At 40.4% G+C, this 19,643-nt stretch overlaps 1 protein-coding gene across 3 annotated transcripts; it reads left to right on the top strand.

Moving 5' to 3' along the window:
* Positions 1–4,106: 4,106 nt before the first annotated feature.
* Positions 4,107–10,976, top strand: LOC124147831 (interferon alpha-inducible protein 27-like protein 2B). 3 transcript variants are annotated; one of them, XM_048401427.1, is made up of 5 exons: positions 4,107–4,245; positions 7,219–7,299; positions 8,831–8,911; positions 9,643–9,870; positions 10,449–10,976. In XM_048401427.1, the coding sequence occupies exons 2-5, from the start codon at positions 7,224–7,226 to the stop codon at positions 10,556–10,558; spliced, it is 495 nt and encodes a 164-aa protein (XP_048257384.1). In that variant the 5' UTR covers positions 4,107–4,245; positions 7,219–7,223; the 3' UTR covers positions 10,559–10,976. The 3 variants fall into 3 exon arrangements, with proteins under 3 accessions (XP_048257384.1, XP_048257387.1, XP_046374578.2); XM_048401430.1 differs by lacking the exon at positions 8,831–8,911; XM_046518622.2 differs by lacking the exons at positions 4,107–4,245; positions 7,219–7,299 and adding an exon at positions 7,916–8,085.
* Positions 10,977–19,643: the final 8,667 nt, after the last annotated feature.

Raw genomic sequence — 19,643 nt, forward strand, 5'->3', positions numbered from 1 at the left:
TGTGTGAATAGTCCAGGGTAACACTGTTCGATTGATTAGATCTTGACAACTCGGAATTAGATTAATAAAAGTTAATCGTCTTGCAATACCTATCTGTTGAATACGGTTGAGTGTGACTGTATATAATGTTGCACCAGTGTATCATTTGTAGTGCGGTCCGATGGTATGGGGGGCTAATCACGAAGCCTAAGCAAAACAAAACTCAACAAAACTCTTATAACAAAACCGCCCAAACTCTGTGATCCCCATACCGATCAATGACCACGCTTTTAATATAAAACAGGAAAATATTTTTGATTTAAAGAATTAAGCACTGGTCATCATGGACTAAGGAAAAGAACTATGCCATCCATCCCTCTCGTCCAGTGACAGTGGCCAGTAATTAAGAATGCCTCCCACAACTGTTTGCACATTCCTCCAAATAAGAGCTTGGCTGATTTATCTAGATCCTGAAATTGAGGCATCATGAGGGTTCCTTAAATACTCGTAGGTTTAACCTGAAGCATAATTTTATTTCATAGACTATATGTTTGTCTGTTGTGCTCAGCAAACGCCGCCTGTTCAAGTACTCATGTTGTTTAATGTGACTGGCATGTTGTGAGAACCCAATGTTTTGAATGTGACTTACAGGTTGTGAGTACCCCATGTTACCGAATTTGACTGGGAGGTTGTGGCTACCCTATGTTGTTGAATGTGGCTGTGACAGGTGTGTAAGTACCCCATGTTGTTGACTGTGACTGTGGCAGGTTGTGAGTACTCCATCTTAATTAATATGACTGTGACGTGTGTGTGAGTACCCTTGTTGTTGAATGTGCATGTAGCAGGAACTGAGTACCCATTCTTCTCGAATGTGAGTGTGGGAGGTTGTGGGTATCCTATTGCGTTGAATGTAACTGTAGCAGGAACTGAGTCCCCATTGTCACTGTGGGAGGTTGTGGGTGTTCCATGTTATTGAATGTGACCGTAGCAGGATCTGAGTACCCAATCTGACTGTGGCAGGTTGTGGGTATCTTATTGCGTTGAATGTAACTGTAGCAGGATCTGAGTACCCAATGTGACTGTGGGAGGTTGTGGGTATCCTATGGCGTTGAATGTGACTGTAGCAGGAACTGAGTACCCAATGTGACTTAGGGAGGTTGTGGGTGTTCCATGCGGTTGAATGTGACTATGATAGGCTGAGGGTACTCTATGTTGTTGAATGTAACGAGGCAGGTGTGTGGCTACTTTTGATACTTTTCGATATCCCATATTGGTAAAAACTTTACCAAGACAGGTTCAAGCTATCCCATATTCGTAAAACTTTACCAAGACAGGTTTAAGGTATCCCATATTGATAAAAACCTTACCAGGACAGGTTCAAGGTATCCCATATTGGTAAAAACCTTACCAGGACAGGTTCAAGGTATCCCAAATTTGGGGTAAGACAGGTTCACGGAATCCCATTCTTGGGTTAGAGATGACAAATGTAGCAAGCAGAGAGTATTCATTGTCAGTGAGTGAGTGAGTGAGTGAGTGAGTGAGTGAGTTGGGTTTAACGCCGCTTTTAACAGTATTCCAGTCATATCACGGCGTGTCAGCATAATGTGGGAGGAAAGCCCGAAGTGATGCAGGTCTCGGACGTTTACCACTTCGGTGAAACCCACGAGCACGGATATGGTGCTGACAAACCTAGAAACATAATCGGGGCGAACCGGGATTCGAACCCACAATCATAGGTTTCTGGCGTGCCCAAGGGACGCAATTCTGCACAGCGAATGGCGGCGCCTTAGACGACTGGGTCACCCGTGCCCCCTATTCATTGTCAGAGCTGGCGGCAAAGGCAGCGGCAGGATATATCGGTATGTGATTTATTGATATTAGTCATTATATGCCGAGTGTTCAAATGTCTTCATTGAAAGCATTTTAACCCGTTTTGTTTTACTTTGTACACATTGGGTTTAACTAGTAGCCATAGTTTCAACTGAAATGATTTTCAGCCTAACAGCCCGTCATCGGTGATAGCATGTAGGGTTAAGCTGTATTGGGTAAGGTCGTTCCCTTCTCCACACAAGTGTCAGTTTGTGAGAGGAAAGCAGGTGTGAGACGTTTAATATACCTCAGGTTGCAATAGTTTGTGTGATGATACCGTTAATTTTAATACCTCATGCTATCGGTTGGATAATTATATTCACTGTAAATTGTTTTGCACATGTTTGAATCGTCAGCTGATGTTTAACGATGATCGCGTGTACGGTTATGAGGTACAGGGTTTATACAAAAGTATCATTTGTTCAGCCATCTATTCATCGTGAGTAGCTGTAGGATAACATTCATTTTCTTTTTAAAGTCAATGTCCAAATGTCTCTAAACTGTTGATAGATCGAGGGTATCCACAATTTTCTTTTTATCTTTATAATAACATAACAGTGTATAGTTGTAATACCTTTATATTATTAAATGCTTTACTTATAAGTAGATATTCTTTCCAAACAGGTGATGCTTTGAAGTCGGCAGTCAACGACAACTTTCAAAACATCTGTTCAGGGCAAGATTGCCTTGATAAAAGAAGAAAGAAAAAAGAACATGGACCGTGACTGTGAATAAAGATATCGAATTAAGCGCTTGTGGTGTAATTCATAACGATGAGAACTTCCATAACACTTACCATTCGCCATGTTTATGTCATAGTATGCGGACCGCCTCCGTGGTCTAGTGGTAGAGCGTCCGCCCGGAGAGTGGAAGGTGCGGGGTTCGATCTTGGACACGACGTTAAACCCAATTTCACCTCACCTCACCTCACCTCACACATAGTATACGTCAACGCGAAACGGAGAGACGGAATAACCTCGACCAATCACTGGACGGAGCTCAGTCGCATTGTGAATCTATGAAACATCTTACTGTGTGCGGGGACAACGGCAGTGGTTATAGATATTACAGTTTTCTCTACACTCTAACAACACACTGAAACTACGAAATACGTATTTGAGATCTGTCTGTGTTAATGTCCTAGTACCATTTATAGGCGAGTATATTTTCAAAATAACGGATCTGAATTCTTTTTATCTTTGGCCACATTGACTTTTACAATTTCCTCGTATCTATTTGTGAATTCCATATACTTTAAACGTAAGTTACAACTTAGGATAATACGGATCGTTGATCATTGTTTCACGCCACAGTCAACCGCTATTCGATGACGGCCTGTAAATAATCGAGTCTGGGTCAGAAAAAACAGTGATTGAAATTACGAGCAACGAGTCTATGCGCAGGATAGTGAATGTTCGTAACTTTCGTCACTTTTATACATCATACAATCTGTGACACGTACAATAATTATCTTCTTGTACTTATTTAGACGGGCCGACCTGGTCATAATAATCAATATTCCGGTCTGCGAGATTCTAACCGTTGCTAATCACGAAGCGCAGGACACACTCTCCGGCTCGACACATCGAAACTATCTGCAAACAGATCGACTCCCATTTACTGTAAACAAGTTGTAATCGTAGTGTAGACTTATCGTGACGTCACCATGATATGCGGAGGTGTGGCTATATAGACGTATCTTGATTACCGAACTCCAGACTTTTTTCAAAGGACTGCTCAGCCATGTTAATCAATAACCGTTATACATAAACGGATATTACTTCCCTATGTTTTTACAGACCTGATCAAGAAAATATAACATTCTTACCAAAAGCCGACACACGTTTACGTGCTCTTTCAGTGAAAATGTTTCCCCTTTATTCAACAGTAAACTATTCGTATTAAAGTTGATAAATATTTAATTGTTACTCCATTCAATTGCGTCCTTGGTGAATGACTATATTCCTCAGCCTTTGAGATGGTATCACGGATTTTTCGAATCCCAATGGCAGCTAGTTTTAAAGGAAATAATAGGAAAACGTCTTGGAAGATCCTGCATTGAACTTTCATTGAAAACAACACACACAATTTTACTGAAAAAAGTAAGTGTTTGTTGCCAACCGCCGCACAGCAGTAATCCCGCCATGCGATGGCGGCTTGTAAACAAACCAGGTGATCAATTGATTCCATTGAACAGTTTTTAACCAAAACGTAGCACATGTTCAACGAAACGACACCGAATGTAGAACGGATTCGTGTGGATATATACAGTTATACTATATTCCACGTGGCGGCTGACGTCATGGTTTTATTAACAAGCTTATAAAAGCGAAGCGCTCGACAACCATTTGCAACACACAGAAAAGAAGTTGGAGACACAAGACTGTACAGTGACAGGTAGGACAAATCAACATTCATTTAGAAGATAAATACCATGTGTGTGTCTATTTCCGGGATTTTATCGAGTAATTGCATCTTGGAAATTCATCTCGAGACCCGAAAGCGTTAGCTTGAGGGGCTCGAATGAAAATTTCCAAGATGCAAATACTCGATAAAATCCCGGAAATAGACACACACATAGTATTTATCGATATTGTAAACATATTGTTTTATTTAGAAAAAAACATGCGCACTCTTTAACACCTCGTACTTACTCGGTTGTGAGGCGTCAACATCGAACGTTCTGTCGCTGCTATGGTGATTTTGGTAATAATTACGTACACCGGTAATGAGACGCAAATACCATCACGTATATTTCAGCTGCGATACCTACATCCTTGAATTCCTCATACATTTTAGAATCAAATGCCAAATGGTCTTTGTCACCTATACAAATTGTCTAGATGTAATGAAGCAAAATAAATGAGGTGTGAAAACGAACGCTGAAAAAACTGCACTTGTTGGAAATGTAAACGAAGCCATTCGTCTATTCGTTGAGTACATTGGCTCGAGATCTGCATTTTCAGATTATACACGGGAAGAGAATCGTAGGAAGAATTGGGGAATTAAACATATATACATTGCAATAATTTGATATTTTCAACAGAACTTGTCGAAGTTCCCGTCCTGTGTGACGCTATGACTGACGCAAAATCACGCACGACAACGGTATTTATCAGAATTTCTGACTTTTTTCGTTGGTTTCAATGAAAAATACCACAACAAAAAACAGTACACAGATTGTCAGAATGTTTCTGATTACTTACATGTCACATATATGTATATACGAACCCTGAATCAACGAAAGTCCCCTCGTAAAATCCCGCGCACTGTTGACAGTCAACACGCCATTTTGTAAAATTCGGTCACCGGTAGTGATGTCAAACTTCAACATATTTGTTGTACATATTTGGTAATTTCTCTGAGGTGAAGGTCCTTGAATGAAAGTACACACGATCATTGTTAACTGATTTTTACTGTTTCATGATGTAGATCTTGCATATCTTTTGTACATTTTTTTCACACAATTAATTTCACTTTGGATATAATCAATGTTCAATATGATATCATACGTAGATATAGGCCACAACATATATGAACGTTTGATAATCTCCTGTTTGTTTGAACAATGTTCACATTTGAAGTTGATAAGTTTATATAGTGTCGTATACGATATTTCTTTAATTTGAACAAGTGTACATGTGACAGGTACATTTACATTTCATCTTGTATGTATTTCTAGGGAGTGTAATAGTCAATATTATAAGTTCATATAAATAGTGTCCATGAATAGCCGTTTCATTTTATTTTATAACTAAAACTGACGATATAACTTAACCAAAATCGATATTATTTTTCGTTAAATTATATGCACACATTTCTTGAAGAATTGGCTTGGTCTTGGATTTTTTTTATGCCGTTTGATATACAGAACAGTGATATCTCAGGATTCGCCAGGAGCGCGTTTGTCGCTATGGTGATTGTGATTTTGGTAATTATTTCATTGTAATTTTTTTTAATTAAAAATTTAAAATCCCAATAATTCCCATGAATGGAGAAAATCAAAATATTTGTTATGAATTTTGTATTTCAATTTGCGTCCATTGTTAATTAGTATGCAAAAAATCCTGAGTAATTATGTATTCCAACACAGTGATTCGGTCGCTTGCTTCAGGGAATTCAAATCATATTTTCACCCTCTGACATTTGGTCATGTGACCCAAATTAGCCAATCACAACACAGAACACACTTTCTATAGGTTTACAATCTTCAATAATGTGTTAATGAAACCGCAGGAATTCGAAACTGTACACAAATAAACATACTTTTGCTTGACCCATGTATCCCGGGATAAGCGGATACATGGCTCAGTACAAATGTTTATTTGTCAAATAGGAATTTGTGATGAAACCTACCCATAGAAATCTTGTTTTTCCAGTGTAATATCGCATTTCTTAAAAATGCCTCATAAAATTCCGGCTTGCAATTAGACTAAAATGAGTCTTTAAAACGGACTCTTTTCTTGCGCACGTATTCAGCGAAGTGATGCGGCCGGAATGCAGTTGACTCTCAGTTTAAAATTCAGATGACAAATGGATCTAGTTTTGCATAGCAAGATCTGCATAAGCCCATCTTCCCTACATTCATATAGAATCAACCCTGACATACACCACGTGACATTATAAATAAGTATGGTGACAGTGCTTAATTACTTCATATTCTACTGTTGAAACCTTAGGGTCGCACCCTTGAAATTCTTAAACCCCTCTATCGTTGATTTCTTAGGAATATTAAACAATGAAAATTAACCAATCAAAGGAGATCTTCTTTTAATGGCATGATAGACTTGGTCGAAGGAGACGACTGACGGGATCGGGTGGTCAGGCTCGCTGACTTGTCGGCAAATGTCATCGTATCCCAATTTCGTGGACAAATGTCCATGAAATCAATCACTGGATGGTCTGGTTCAGACTCGATTATTTACAGACCGTCATGTAGATTAAATATTGCTGAATTTCTAAACAACAAACAGACACACATAACATTATTTTGCCATATATTCTTTCACCGGGATCGATACATGAGTGTGTGCGTTTGGTTTTAACGCTGCTTTTAAAAGGCATTTTAGTTTTATCACCGCGTATTAGCTTCATGTGCGAGGAAAGCGATGCTGAGACATTTTCCACTTTGATGATACCTAGGACGAATTATAATTCATCCAACGATGGCAAAGGAATATGTTGAAGTTGATCAACAAACATGATTGAATATGTTCCAGAAATTTATTTCATTTTATTAGTATGTTGTGATTTAACGGACCTGTACTTACAAAGAAAATATTTATGTAATTTATGGAATCTAATCCTTTTTGCATGTTTACATTGTTTACATAATATCTTTTAAAACCGGCCCTTTCGTTGTCTTTCCAGACATTATGTCTCTCTCCGATTCTCGAGCGCTCGTGGTATGTTACCTGCTCCTTATAATCTCCGCGGGTGTCGGTGCCAGAGGTGAGTGAACCTCCATATTACTTTTCATGTCCCCGGTATGAACAAGGTCATGTGTCATAAGTAGCCCCTCTGTAGCCGCAATTCGTTTTCTCGGTCGAAACGTCAGACACGTCTTTCTTTGTAGGACCCGTGAAGATCCGGGGTAGAATTGGTCTTCAGCAACCCATGCTTGCCGTAAAAGGTGACTATGCTTGTCGTAAGAGGCGACTGACAGGATCGGGTGGTCAGGCTCGCTTGACTTGGTTCATGCATGTCATTGCGTGGATCGATGCTCATGATATTAATCACTGGATTGTCTGGTCCAGACTCGATTATTTACAGACCGCCGTCATATAGCAGGAATATTGCTGAGTTAAACAACAATCCAATCCAATCCAATATTTTGGAATATTTGTTTTAATGATCGGAAATTTTAGACAAAGTAAGAGTTACTTTGTTCTTAGGGGGGAGGAATGTAGAAATATTGAAATTTCCTCTGATTATGTAGGATAGATGGTAGCATTTACGTGGTTAATAGCTCCTTACCGATATGTAGTTCGCTTGGGACAGCACGTTTCAGATCTTTCCCCACGTGCGGGCACGTGCGTTTGTCGGCTGCATGCCGATTTAATGTTTACAGTCGTGGGTCGTATGGTAAGAGCGCTCCGATTGGTTGGTGACAGACTGGATTAGCCAGTGGCTGCACCGTTTAGACGTGTTGACCCAGAGGTTACGTGTCCTTGCGAGTATATAAGAGATAGGCGCGAATGCTCTCATTGTCTTGCATGATCGGGAATATCATTACAGGTGAGGGAGACCACACCAAATTACCGTGTTCGGAGGACGAACATTTCCCCAATCCCTAGTGATTTTAGGCAATAAAGATCTAAATTATGTGGCAACTTTAGAATTACTGGGTAAATTGTTAGAAAGCTGGGTTGGACGGGTGGATTTAATCAGGAAATAATGTCAGCTATGTGATGTAGCTACATAGACCGATTGTGTTTGGAGGTTTGAAAGGGTGGTTTGTTTTCATAGACTGTGTTAAGGATGTTGTAGGGATTAAAGTGGGTTAGTGAGGGGTTTGCTTTAGGCTGCTTTTGAGTTTTATTTTGAGGGTATAAGTAAGCAGGATTTTTGAGTTAATAATGTAGATTTTAGTTAGGCATAGGATTGATTGATTTGTAATTGTTGTTGAGTTCGTATTTATATTTTGTTACAGTTGGGTTTTTTTCGTTTAGTTTATTTTTCTGTAATAAACTGTTGAAACTTGATTATATTTTGTTGTGAATCACCTCCCTACATCCAACGAACTGAGGTCGTAAAGGACAGACAGAGGGACCATAGACACTTTATTTTAGTATTTTCGGCATTAATATCTTCTGAATAAAAGAAACACAACGTAAAGTCATGGTGTCCTAAAGTGCCCAAAGCCTGTCCTGTTACACAAGGAACATATTTATGTAATTTATGGAATCTAATCCTTTTTGCATGTTTACATTGTTTACATAATATCTTTTAAAACTGGCCCTTTCGTTGTCTGTTTTTCCAGACATTATGTCTCTCTCCGATTCTCGAGCGCTCGTGGTATGTAACCTGCTCCTTATCATCTCAGCGGGTGTCGGTGCCAGAGGTGAGTGAACCTCCATATTACTTTTCATGTTCTGGTATGAACAAGCTCCTTCAAAAGATACACCTTGGAAGTAGTATCGGTATTTCAGTTTCTCTGCGTCACAAGTGAATATATTGTGATCTTAGAAGATACCTAGCACATCGGTTGATCCCACATAGGTCATGTGACATAAGTAGCCCCTCTGTGTAGCCGCAATTCGTTTTCTCGGTCGAAACGTCAGACACGTCTTTCTTTGTAGGACCCGTGAAGATCCGGGGTAGAATAGGTCTTCAGCATCCCATGCTTGCCGTAAAAGGTGACCATGCTTGTCGTAAAAGGCGACTAACGGGATCGGGTGGTCAGGTTCGCTTGACTTGGTTCATGCATGTCATCGATCCCAATTGCATGGATCGATGCTCATGATATTAATCACTGGATTGTCTGGTCCAGACTCGATTAATTACAGACCGCCATCTTATAGCTGGAATATTGCTGAGTGCGGCGTTAAACAACAATCCAATCCAATCCAATCTTTCTTTGTAGACCACCTATATAGCCCTTGGGATGTTTACTTTACATTTAAATGGATGACATTGAAGGTGTAAGAGAAGTCCGTGAACATAATATGATTGGGAGTTGACGAATGTCAATGTACATGATCGCCAGAGTAGGATCTCAAAATTCTTACTTACATTGCGGGAAAGAATTTTGAATTAGAACCAAAATTCATGAAAGATGTGCATGTATTTCAGATGACAATGACGATGGGTTTTGGAGCTGCCCATTGTTTTGGGTTCCTGCTGTTGTGGGTGGTGCAGTCGCAGGTGTGGCACTGGCACCAGTTGCACTGACGGCTGGACTGGCAGGAATGGGGTTCACAGCGACAGGGATTACAGCGGGTTCTGCGGCAGCGGGTGCCATGTCAGCAGCGACAACGACGGGAGTTGGCGCGGGTCTCGTTGGTTTGGCACAGTCTGTAGGTACGTTTGTTCGATGTATCAGTGGAGTAGGAGTGTTGTCTGTTACTTTGAACAAAGCATTCAGTCTATTACGTATAGCTAATTAATGAGCCTATGAAATATGTTACAATTATCGAACAGGTGTGCAAACTAGCGATCGTACCATTTTTACGTTTTAACTTCATCACTGATTTACCCACGGTCTTAATAATAAAAAACTTTAGCCCTTGATACAATTGATGTGAGCATTTGTTGACTAATCTTTGTTTTTTCGTTGACCACACTCTTGTCATCATTTTTTCACAGGCTGGATTAAATGGTCAGATTCTTTGCATGTATTAGTTCCTTTATCACTTAAATAATTCGTATTTTCTTAAAGGGACAGTGGGGTAGCCTAGAGGTTAAAACGTCTGAATTCTATTCCTCACACGGGTACAATATGTGAAGCCCATTCCTGGTGTCCCCTAACGTGATACAGATATAATATTGCTGAAGGCTCGGTACATGACTACTGACAGTCTAATACTTGAAACAATAATATACATCAGTTACAAATAATCAACTATCATCTTGCATCGTATGATTTTGTTTTCTCACAGGGGCCGCTGGCGTAGTAGCTGTGGGCACGAAGGTAGCATTGGGCACGGCCGGGGCAGCCGTAGGCTACGCCGCTAGCTCTCCCTCGGGAGAAGAAGGGGGAAAAAAATAAACGAAAATAAACTGACGATATCAGCTGCTTGCTAGGCTCAAATACACTTCCTGGTGGCCCAAGATCAACCAAATTCAACCAACTACTTGTCAAGGATTTCAAAACCTAAACGCTTGTGATCATATCATGGTCTCATGCAGTTAAACCCCTAACGCCATGCATGGCAAAATAACCAACTGTCCTGATACTTCAAAAGCTTGATATTTGTAAATATTGTGATAATTATGGTAAAACGATAGTACCGTATCTGTCACATGTGGAATAGTAACCCTGTGTAAAACATATATATGAACATGTTTGGCATTCATCATGAAATAATTATTCAGAAACTGAAGTATCAATCATTTATTTATAATCGATGTTTTGCTGAACAATCGCCAACCATGTATGCTTATCCACAATAAAGCAGTTGACATCCTCAAAGCTTTGTTCTTGTGTACACCACTTCTAAATCCTTATAAAAAAACTTCTTAGTTCATAGTGAAAGTTATTCATAGACACATGCTTATGATATGGTTAGGATGGCATAATGAGCTCTCCTTTTAGCAGAGATGCTCATGATTATCGATCGCAATGGTTCTGTCGTTTATTTTTACTTATGTCACAAAATGTAGTTTGTATCCCAATCGAGCGGGTTCCTACATCAGTTCTCAAACATTTGAACCCTTGATTCTCATTGAAAGTAAAAACCTTTCTATCTAATGGTACATGTGGTGGTTATGATGAAGACGACACATTCTGTATCAATTCAAAGTTTTCTGGTTCACTGCAAGGAGGAGTTTGTTTGTTTGTTTGTTGTTTAACTCAGCAACATTCCAGCTGTATGACGACGGTCTGTAAATAATCGAGTCTGTACCAGACAATCCAGTGATTGACATCATGAGCATCGATCCACGCAATTGGGATACGATGACATGCATCAACCAAGTCAGAGAGCCCGACCACCCGTTAGTCGCTTCTTACGACAAGCATAGTCGCGTTTTACGGCAAGCATGGGTTGCTGAAGACCTTTTCTACCCCGGAACTTCACGGGTCGAAAGGAGGAGGTCACTATGAACTTGTTTGCATATTGGCCGAGTAAATCAGGATATGAACAAAGTCCTTCAAGTTCTCACATGGGACTCTCCTCATGGATTAAAGCACGTAGTTGTATCAGCTTCAAGTCGTAGCAGTAAAAGATACGTATGTCTTGTCACCTACATAGGATCTGCAGGTAGCTTTGGGTGGATAGTTAGAAAGTGAAACTTACTAAAAACATTTTCTGTGGGTATTATGATATGATATGATATGATATAAACCCCATGTTGAAATTCATTACAATGTTTTCTGTGTAAGTTCCATACTGTTGTATGGTGACTTCAGGTGTGAGGTGAAATGGGGTTTAACGTCGTGTCCAAGATTATTGCACTTATATAGCGACGTGCATGTACGTGTGTGTGTTTGTGTGTCTGCTTGTATAAGTCCGGACTGATGCCGATTTATAGTGCTAGCTGACTGAGATACCATGCCGCAGTTTAACATGAATACCCCCCTCAGACACATTATACTGACTCCGAGCCGACCAGTGCTTGTTTTAGCCCCTTAATGCAGAGCGCCAGACAGGGTAACAACAAGTACCATTTGGTATCTTTTGGTATGACGAACCCCGGACCTTCCGCTCTTCGGGCGGACGCTCTACCACTAGATCACGGAGGCGGTCTGTGACTTCAGAATTAGACTTAACAGTCGTGGGTGGTAACTGATAAGTCACCCGAGTTGATAGACGTGTATTGTTGGGTCATTTGTGAAGAAACGTAGATGGCAAACGTAGGGAAATATCTTTTTTTCATTTGAGTGCTTTTTAACGATTATAAATTACGTTTGTGACTGTTATGCTTCAAAAATGGGCAAAAAAAGGCAAAACAATTATTACAAAGCTGATCGCCCGAATATTTGAGAAAAAGCAAGCGCGATCAAGCTGATCAAGGATGGACCGAGCGACATAACCTAAGGTAGTTCGGGGAATATTATGACTGCAAAGAAACCACCTAATGTATTATGTTATTAGTTCTAACCGCAATATTATCTTCTTTTGACAGCTTAATTCATTTACTTGAGTTTATAACAGGGGCCCTCATATTTGTGTGCCAGTCCGATACGTGGGTGTTGCCGATACTATTTTTAGACATCCTTTCAAATGTCGCCAGCTGGTGCACTGGCTGGAGGTCAAGGGCAACCCTATTGAGAAAGTAGTTCCGGATCTCAATTTTGGTTTTGCAGATAGAGAAAAATAACATTGAGCCCTGATTCAACGGTAGCCAATCAAAATCGCGGAAAATAGGATTATACACATATTGTGTACATGTAATTATTACTTTGAAAATCAGCTCCAAAAGAATTTGAAAAATGCAACAACACCCTTTTTCATATTCATACGAATATATTTCGATCTAACGTTCTCGTGTTTTTGTCTATTTTACCTTTTCTCAAAACTTTTGAACCAGAAAATGCGGAATTTGAACATTTAACATTGTGATAACATTTAACAATATCGTATTGTACCTTCATACAATATTCCATTGAAATACTACAATCGAATGCCGGCGCATGTTTGACACGCAGATCGATTTCTGAGAACTCTCTGCTGTATTACAGTGAATTTTGTCTACTTTCACTTTCGGTTTCGCAATAGAATTGTATCAAGAGATGTCATTAATATGTTACCATACAACATCTACACCTGTCATACAACGAGACCATCACGGCTGAAAAGGGTGCTCACAGTTGACTAGGGGTAGAAGACCCCCGGGGACGTCCCATTGCTGTCCGTGCCACGTCATGGCTATATTCGTGGAGCTATTTTCATCTGGAAAAACAACTTGATGTCCACAGTTAAGGCAACAAAATCTTACATTTTTTGACGTTTAAAGGAGCCAGGGAAAACATTTATCGCATGTTCTTATACCATAAATGTGTGAATAGTCCAGGGTAACACTGTTCGATTGATTAGATCTTGACAACTCGGAATTAGATAAATAAACGTTAATCGTCTTGCAATACCTATCTGTTGAATACGGTTGAGTGTGACTGTATATAATGTTGCACCAGTGTATCATTTGTAGCGCGGTCCGATGGTATGGGGGGCTAATCACGAAGCCTAAGCAAAACAAACTCAACAAAACCGCCCAAACTCTGTGATCCCCATACCGATCATTGACCACGTTTTTAATATAAAACAGGAAAATATTTTTGATTTAAAGAATTAAGCACTGGTCATCATGGACTAAGGAAAAGAACTATGCCATCCATCCCACTCGTCCAGTGACAGTGGCCAGTAATTAAGAATGCCTCCCACAACTGTTTGCACATTCCTCCAAATAAGAGCTTGACTGATTTATTTAATTCCTGAAATTGAGGCATCATGAAGGTTCCTTAAATACTCGTAGGTTTAATCTGAAGCATAATTTTATTTCATGGACTATATGTTTGTCTGTTGTGCTCAGCAAACGCCGCCTGTTCAAGTACTCATGTTGTTGAATGTGACTTGCAGGTTGTGAGTACCCCATGTTACCGAATTTGACTGGCAGGTTGTGGCTACCCTATATTGTTAAATGTGGCTGTGACAGGTGTGTAAGTACCCCATGTTGTTGACTGTGAGTACCCAATCTTGATGAATGTGACTGTGGCGTGTGTGTGAGTACCCTTGTTATTGAATGTGGATGTAGCAGGTTCTGTGTACCCATTCTTCTCGAATGTGACTGTGGGAGGTTGTGGGAATCCTATGGCGTTGAATGTAACTGTAGCAGGAACTGAGTACCCATTGTGACTGTGGGAGGTTGTGGGAATCCTATGGCGTTGAATGTAACTGTAGCAGGAACTGAGTACCCATTGTGACTGTGGCAGGTTGTGGGTGTCTATGGCAGATGTGTTAGTACCCTGTTGTTGAATGTGACTATGACAGGCTGAGGGTACCCTATGTTGTTGAATGTAACGAGGCGGGTGTGTGGCTACTTTTGATACTTGTTAGGTCTCTGCGTTGTCCGTCCTTATTTCGCGCAACATCGATTACACAGCTGCGGCGAGGTGTCAGGAAGGAAGTCTTTCAAAATATCATCATGATGTCAATCTAACACGTAATGATTGCCCTAATTACACAAGGACATGGCCTTGGTTGTCCACCTGACACAGCACCGATGTCTGGACATCGATCGGTACAATGTTGTACTACATAGATATCATATAATACTTAGTCGTAAGTCACAAAGACATCCTACCAGTACGACTGTCGTAAGTCACAAAGACATCACACCAGTACGACTGTCGTAAGACACAAAGACATCACACCACTACCACTGTCGTAAGACACAAAGACATCACACCACTACGACTGTCGTAAGTCACAAAGACATCACACCACTACGACTGTCGTAAGACACAAAGACATCACACCACTACGACTGTCGTAAGACACAAAGACATCACACCACTACGACTGTCGTAAGACACAAAGACATCACACCACTACGACTGTCGTAAGACACAAAGACATCACACCACTACGACTGTCGTAAGACACAAAGACATCACACCACTACGACTGTCGTAAGACACAAAGACATCACACCACTACGACTGTCGTAAGACACAAAGACATCACACCACTACGACTGTCGTAAGTCACAAAGACATCACACCAGTTCGACTGTCGTAAGTCACAAAGACATCACACCACTACGACTGTCGTAAGTCACAAAGACATCACACCAGTACGACTGTCGTAAGTCACAAAGACATCACACCAGTTCGACTGTCGTAAGTCACAAAGACATCATACCACTACGACTGTCGTAAGTCACAAAGACATCACACCACCACGACTGTCGTAAGTCACAAAGACATCACACCACTACGACTGTCGTAAGTCACAAAGACATCACACCAGTTCGACTGTCGTAAGTCACAAAGACATCACACCACTACGACTGTCGTAAGTCACAAAGACATCACACCAGTACGACTGTCGTAAGTCACAAAGACATCACACCAGTTCGACTGTCGTAAGTCACAAAGACATCATACCACTACGACTGTCGTAAGTCACAAAGACATCACACCACCACGACTGTCGTAAGTCACAAAGACATCACACCACCACGACTGTCGTGAGTCACAAAGACATCACACCACTACGACTGTCGAAAGTCACAAAGACATCCCACCACTACGACTGTCGTAAGTCACAAAGACATCACACCACTACGACTGACGTAAGACACAAAGACATCACACCACTACGACTGTCGTAAGTCACAAAGACATCACACCACTACGACTGTCGTAAGTCACAAAGACATCACACCACTACGACTGTCGTAAGTCACAAAGACATCACGTACACCACCACAACTGTCGTCACAAAGACATCCCAACTACGTGGCAACATGCGAGTAACTTCACAAAGTTCACAAAGCTAAACATGCGAGTACAATGTCGCATTGACTTACCCGTATACAAATTTATCTTCAACTTCATCTCTGAACTGTGTTTTCGGCGTATTGTCCTTAGTCAAAGAAACGCTTTGTCTTTAAGTTCAACAATATTTTATGTGCGCCGAATGTGGTGGCTCAAAAAGGAGTTACTTCCCTTAGATCATTCTTCCTCAGTGAGCCTGCATGTCCGACATACCTCCATGTGTATGTTTGTGGGAACCTTGCCTGATACCTCAACTGGTGCCCATCTTCTAAAGAAGCACCACTGGAATAGCTACTTTAGTGTATAACCTTTGCATTAAATTCAATCATACATATTTTGGACCCCTCCCTTTTAGAAATACTCGATCCGCCATTGATAAATACGGCCCAATATATCCGCTATGCTTCGTTATTGACGCCATACACAGAAGCCCCTAAAATGTACTCTGTTTGAAATATTCCACACATATAAACAAAGAACTGTTTGTGATAACTTTGGATAAATAAGCAATGCGTATTTTTCATTTTTTTAGCTGGATTTGGTGTGGGTTAGGTGTGGGAGTGTAATTACAGCTAATAGTTTGTTTTGTATTTTAACTGCACCCAATAGTTTGTTTTGTATTTTAACTGCAGCCAATAGCTTGTTTTGTATTTTAACTGCAGCCAATACCTTGTTTTGTATTTTAACTGCAGCCAATACCTTGTTTTGTATTTTAACTGCAGCCAATTGCTTGTTTTGTATTTTAACTGCACTCAATAGCTTGTTTTGTATTTTAACTGCAGCCAATAGCTTGTTTTGTATTTTAACTGCAGCCAATATTTTGTTTTGTATTTTAACTGAAGCCAATAGTTTGTTTTGTATTTTAACTGCAACCAATAGCTTGTTTTGTATGAGTGCTACTTTTATCAACACATACGAAATGATTCTGTATTACTGAATGGTGTATTTATGTATGTATGTATGTATGTATGTATGTATGTATGTATGTATGTATGTATGTATGTATGTATGTATGTATGTATGTATGTATGTATGTATGTATGTATGTATGTATGTATGTATGTATGTCATTATCTGGTTGTTTAACTTCCCCTTCTGGATGCTTCAGTTTCCAGAGCGGTATATAAAAAACGTTGCTTATACGGCGTAAAACAATAATCAATCACTCACAAACAACGCCAGCAGGTCATTTTCTTTCTGTATGACATAAAGGAATATTTGGTAGGAAGGTGAAAATTTAGTATTTACATGTTTTAACTTTGTAAAACGTCATGATCAGGGCGTACCATGTGCTCGTGTCTTTATATGTTGTATTCGTGTTGATTAAAATTACAGTACTTCAGTCCAGAAAATTACTATTTTCTATTTTGACAGTGGTTATTCCTAGTTAAGTGAAGTACGACTTAACTAACATGGTAATTACTGCGTAATGTGTTTATGCCTTCGGGTAAATTGATTTCGTCGAAAGCGAAGGGTGTACGTACAGGACAACAGCGTAATTTGGTTGAAGGACATTGTCCGATTGATCGACTGGTAGCGCCTGGTCAGTCGCAAACTGTTCCAGATATTGATCGACTAGTTAAGGCTTCAGCTAGAATGAGAACCTCCGCTAATTCCCCCCCATTCCAGCCTCCTCCTATGCCCCTAGAAATTAACGGCAACCGGTCCAGAAAATATCAATTGCGTTACCTATCGGCGTGTAGATCATAAGAATGGAGGTTAAATATTTGGGCTTCATCGCCGACCACGACAGATTTTGCACTACCGAGCCAAATGACCTCAATATATTCTGTTTCAGTCATACTTTCTAATTATCTTGCAACTTGTTGCTGTGTGGAAACATATTGCCTGAAAATGTTTATAAACATTTATTGATGCCCAGATTCCTGAAAGACGCGATTGCGAACCTGATCAGTTGTATTTTCTGTCTGTAATTTTACAGTTGGCGTTCAATGATCTTGCTTACTGACTGAAAAATTCAGTTTCACAAAAGCAAGTCAAAGCGAACATGAAACGCCAACGCCAGTGAACAACCAGTCTCGATTAACCGCCGAAACAGATTCCACTGGGCGGAAAAGGCAAAGTAGCGGTGCAAATTATATGAATGGATCACCGAAAAGCAGTGATGACACCAGGTGTTCGCGAAAAGGGTCACGCTATATTCAGTCTTCTCAGTATACGTTACCGAAGCATGTGTCGAAGATATGTGTTACTATTATTGGATGCTTATTACCTTGGTAGCTTCGAAAGTATTAGGGGGCACGGGTGGACCAGTCGTCTAAGGCGCCGCGATTCGCTGTGCAGAGTTGCGTCCCTTGGGCACGCCAGAATCTATGATTGTGGGTTCGAATCCCGGTTCGCCCCGATTATGTTTCAAGGTTTGTCAGCACCATACCCGTGCTCGTGGGTTTCACCGAAGTGGTAAACGTATGAGACCTGCATCACTTCGGGCTTTCCTCCCACATTAAGCTGACACGCTGTGATATAACTGGAATACTGTTACAAATGGCGTTTAACCCAACTCACTCACTCGAAAGTATTACATCTGTTTCCACGTATGTTTTATAGAGGTAGTTACGTATTTATTCTTTCTGTAAGTATTAAGGTATTTAGCAACGATAGTACATTATTAGCTTGGTGCATATTGCATCGGTAGCTACGAACGCATTTTATCAACAAATACGTACGTAGTTTATCTATAGCTGTTGGTATTTGTTATTATGTGGATAGCTATGTAAGAATATCATCGGTTGCTACGTGCGAATTGCATGATAAGTAGCTACTTGCGTATTGTATATGGGGCAACTACGTATGCATCGGTGGCTGTTACGTATTGTAGCAGTAACTGCTACGTACTGTAGCGGTAGATACGTGTGTATTTTATCGATAGTCATGAGTGTGTTGTGTCGGTATTCCAACACTGATCTTCAGCTAATCAGTTCACGGCTCTTATGAAACCTGACTCCTAAAGGATCATTGATTGTCAGTGGTCCATTCATACAACTTTCACAGCAAATTGGCCTTTATGCCAACTGGTTATTATCCTCCACCCAATTTTTGTATTTCTACATTGTCTACATATGACAATATCCAAACACTACAACCATTTTACTTTCATGACACCCCAGTCGTCTGAGGCACCAAATTTGATGTGCAGAGTTGCATCCCTTGGGCACGCCAGAAAATTATGATTGTGGGCTCGAATCCCGGTTCGCCCCGATTTTTTTCTAGTTTTGTCAGCACTATACCCGTGTTTCACCAAAGTCTGAGACCTGCATCACTTCAGGATTTCCTTCTACATTCAGCTTACATCCTCTGTATCTCCAGGGCTCGCATTTCGGTTAACCTACATTAGCCCCTGGATCTATTCCCGTGGTTCTCGCAATTCTCGAACTACCCGCCCTCAATTTTCATTAACATTTTACCGGCAAAACAAACGTGGAGATATGTAAAAAGGAAATTGGTAAGGGAGGACTTGTGACAATGGCGGGTGCTACGGGTGGGGCAAGATACGTTCACCCCTTCGTGAACATCTGGATTCATCACTATGTGATGGTGATTCAGAAACACGTGCTCATGATAAAGTAGGAATCGTACAATCGACTCAGCCTTTGGTAGAGGTTTCTTATGAATA

The sequence above is a fragment of the Haliotis rufescens genome, unplaced genomic scaffold (assembly GCF_023055435.1).
Source record: "Haliotis rufescens isolate VD_foot unplaced genomic scaffold, xgHalRufe1.0.p SCAF_1, whole genome shotgun sequence".
In the NCBI taxonomy this organism is placed as follows: Eukaryota; Metazoa; Mollusca; class Gastropoda; order Lepetellida; family Haliotidae; genus Haliotis; species Haliotis rufescens.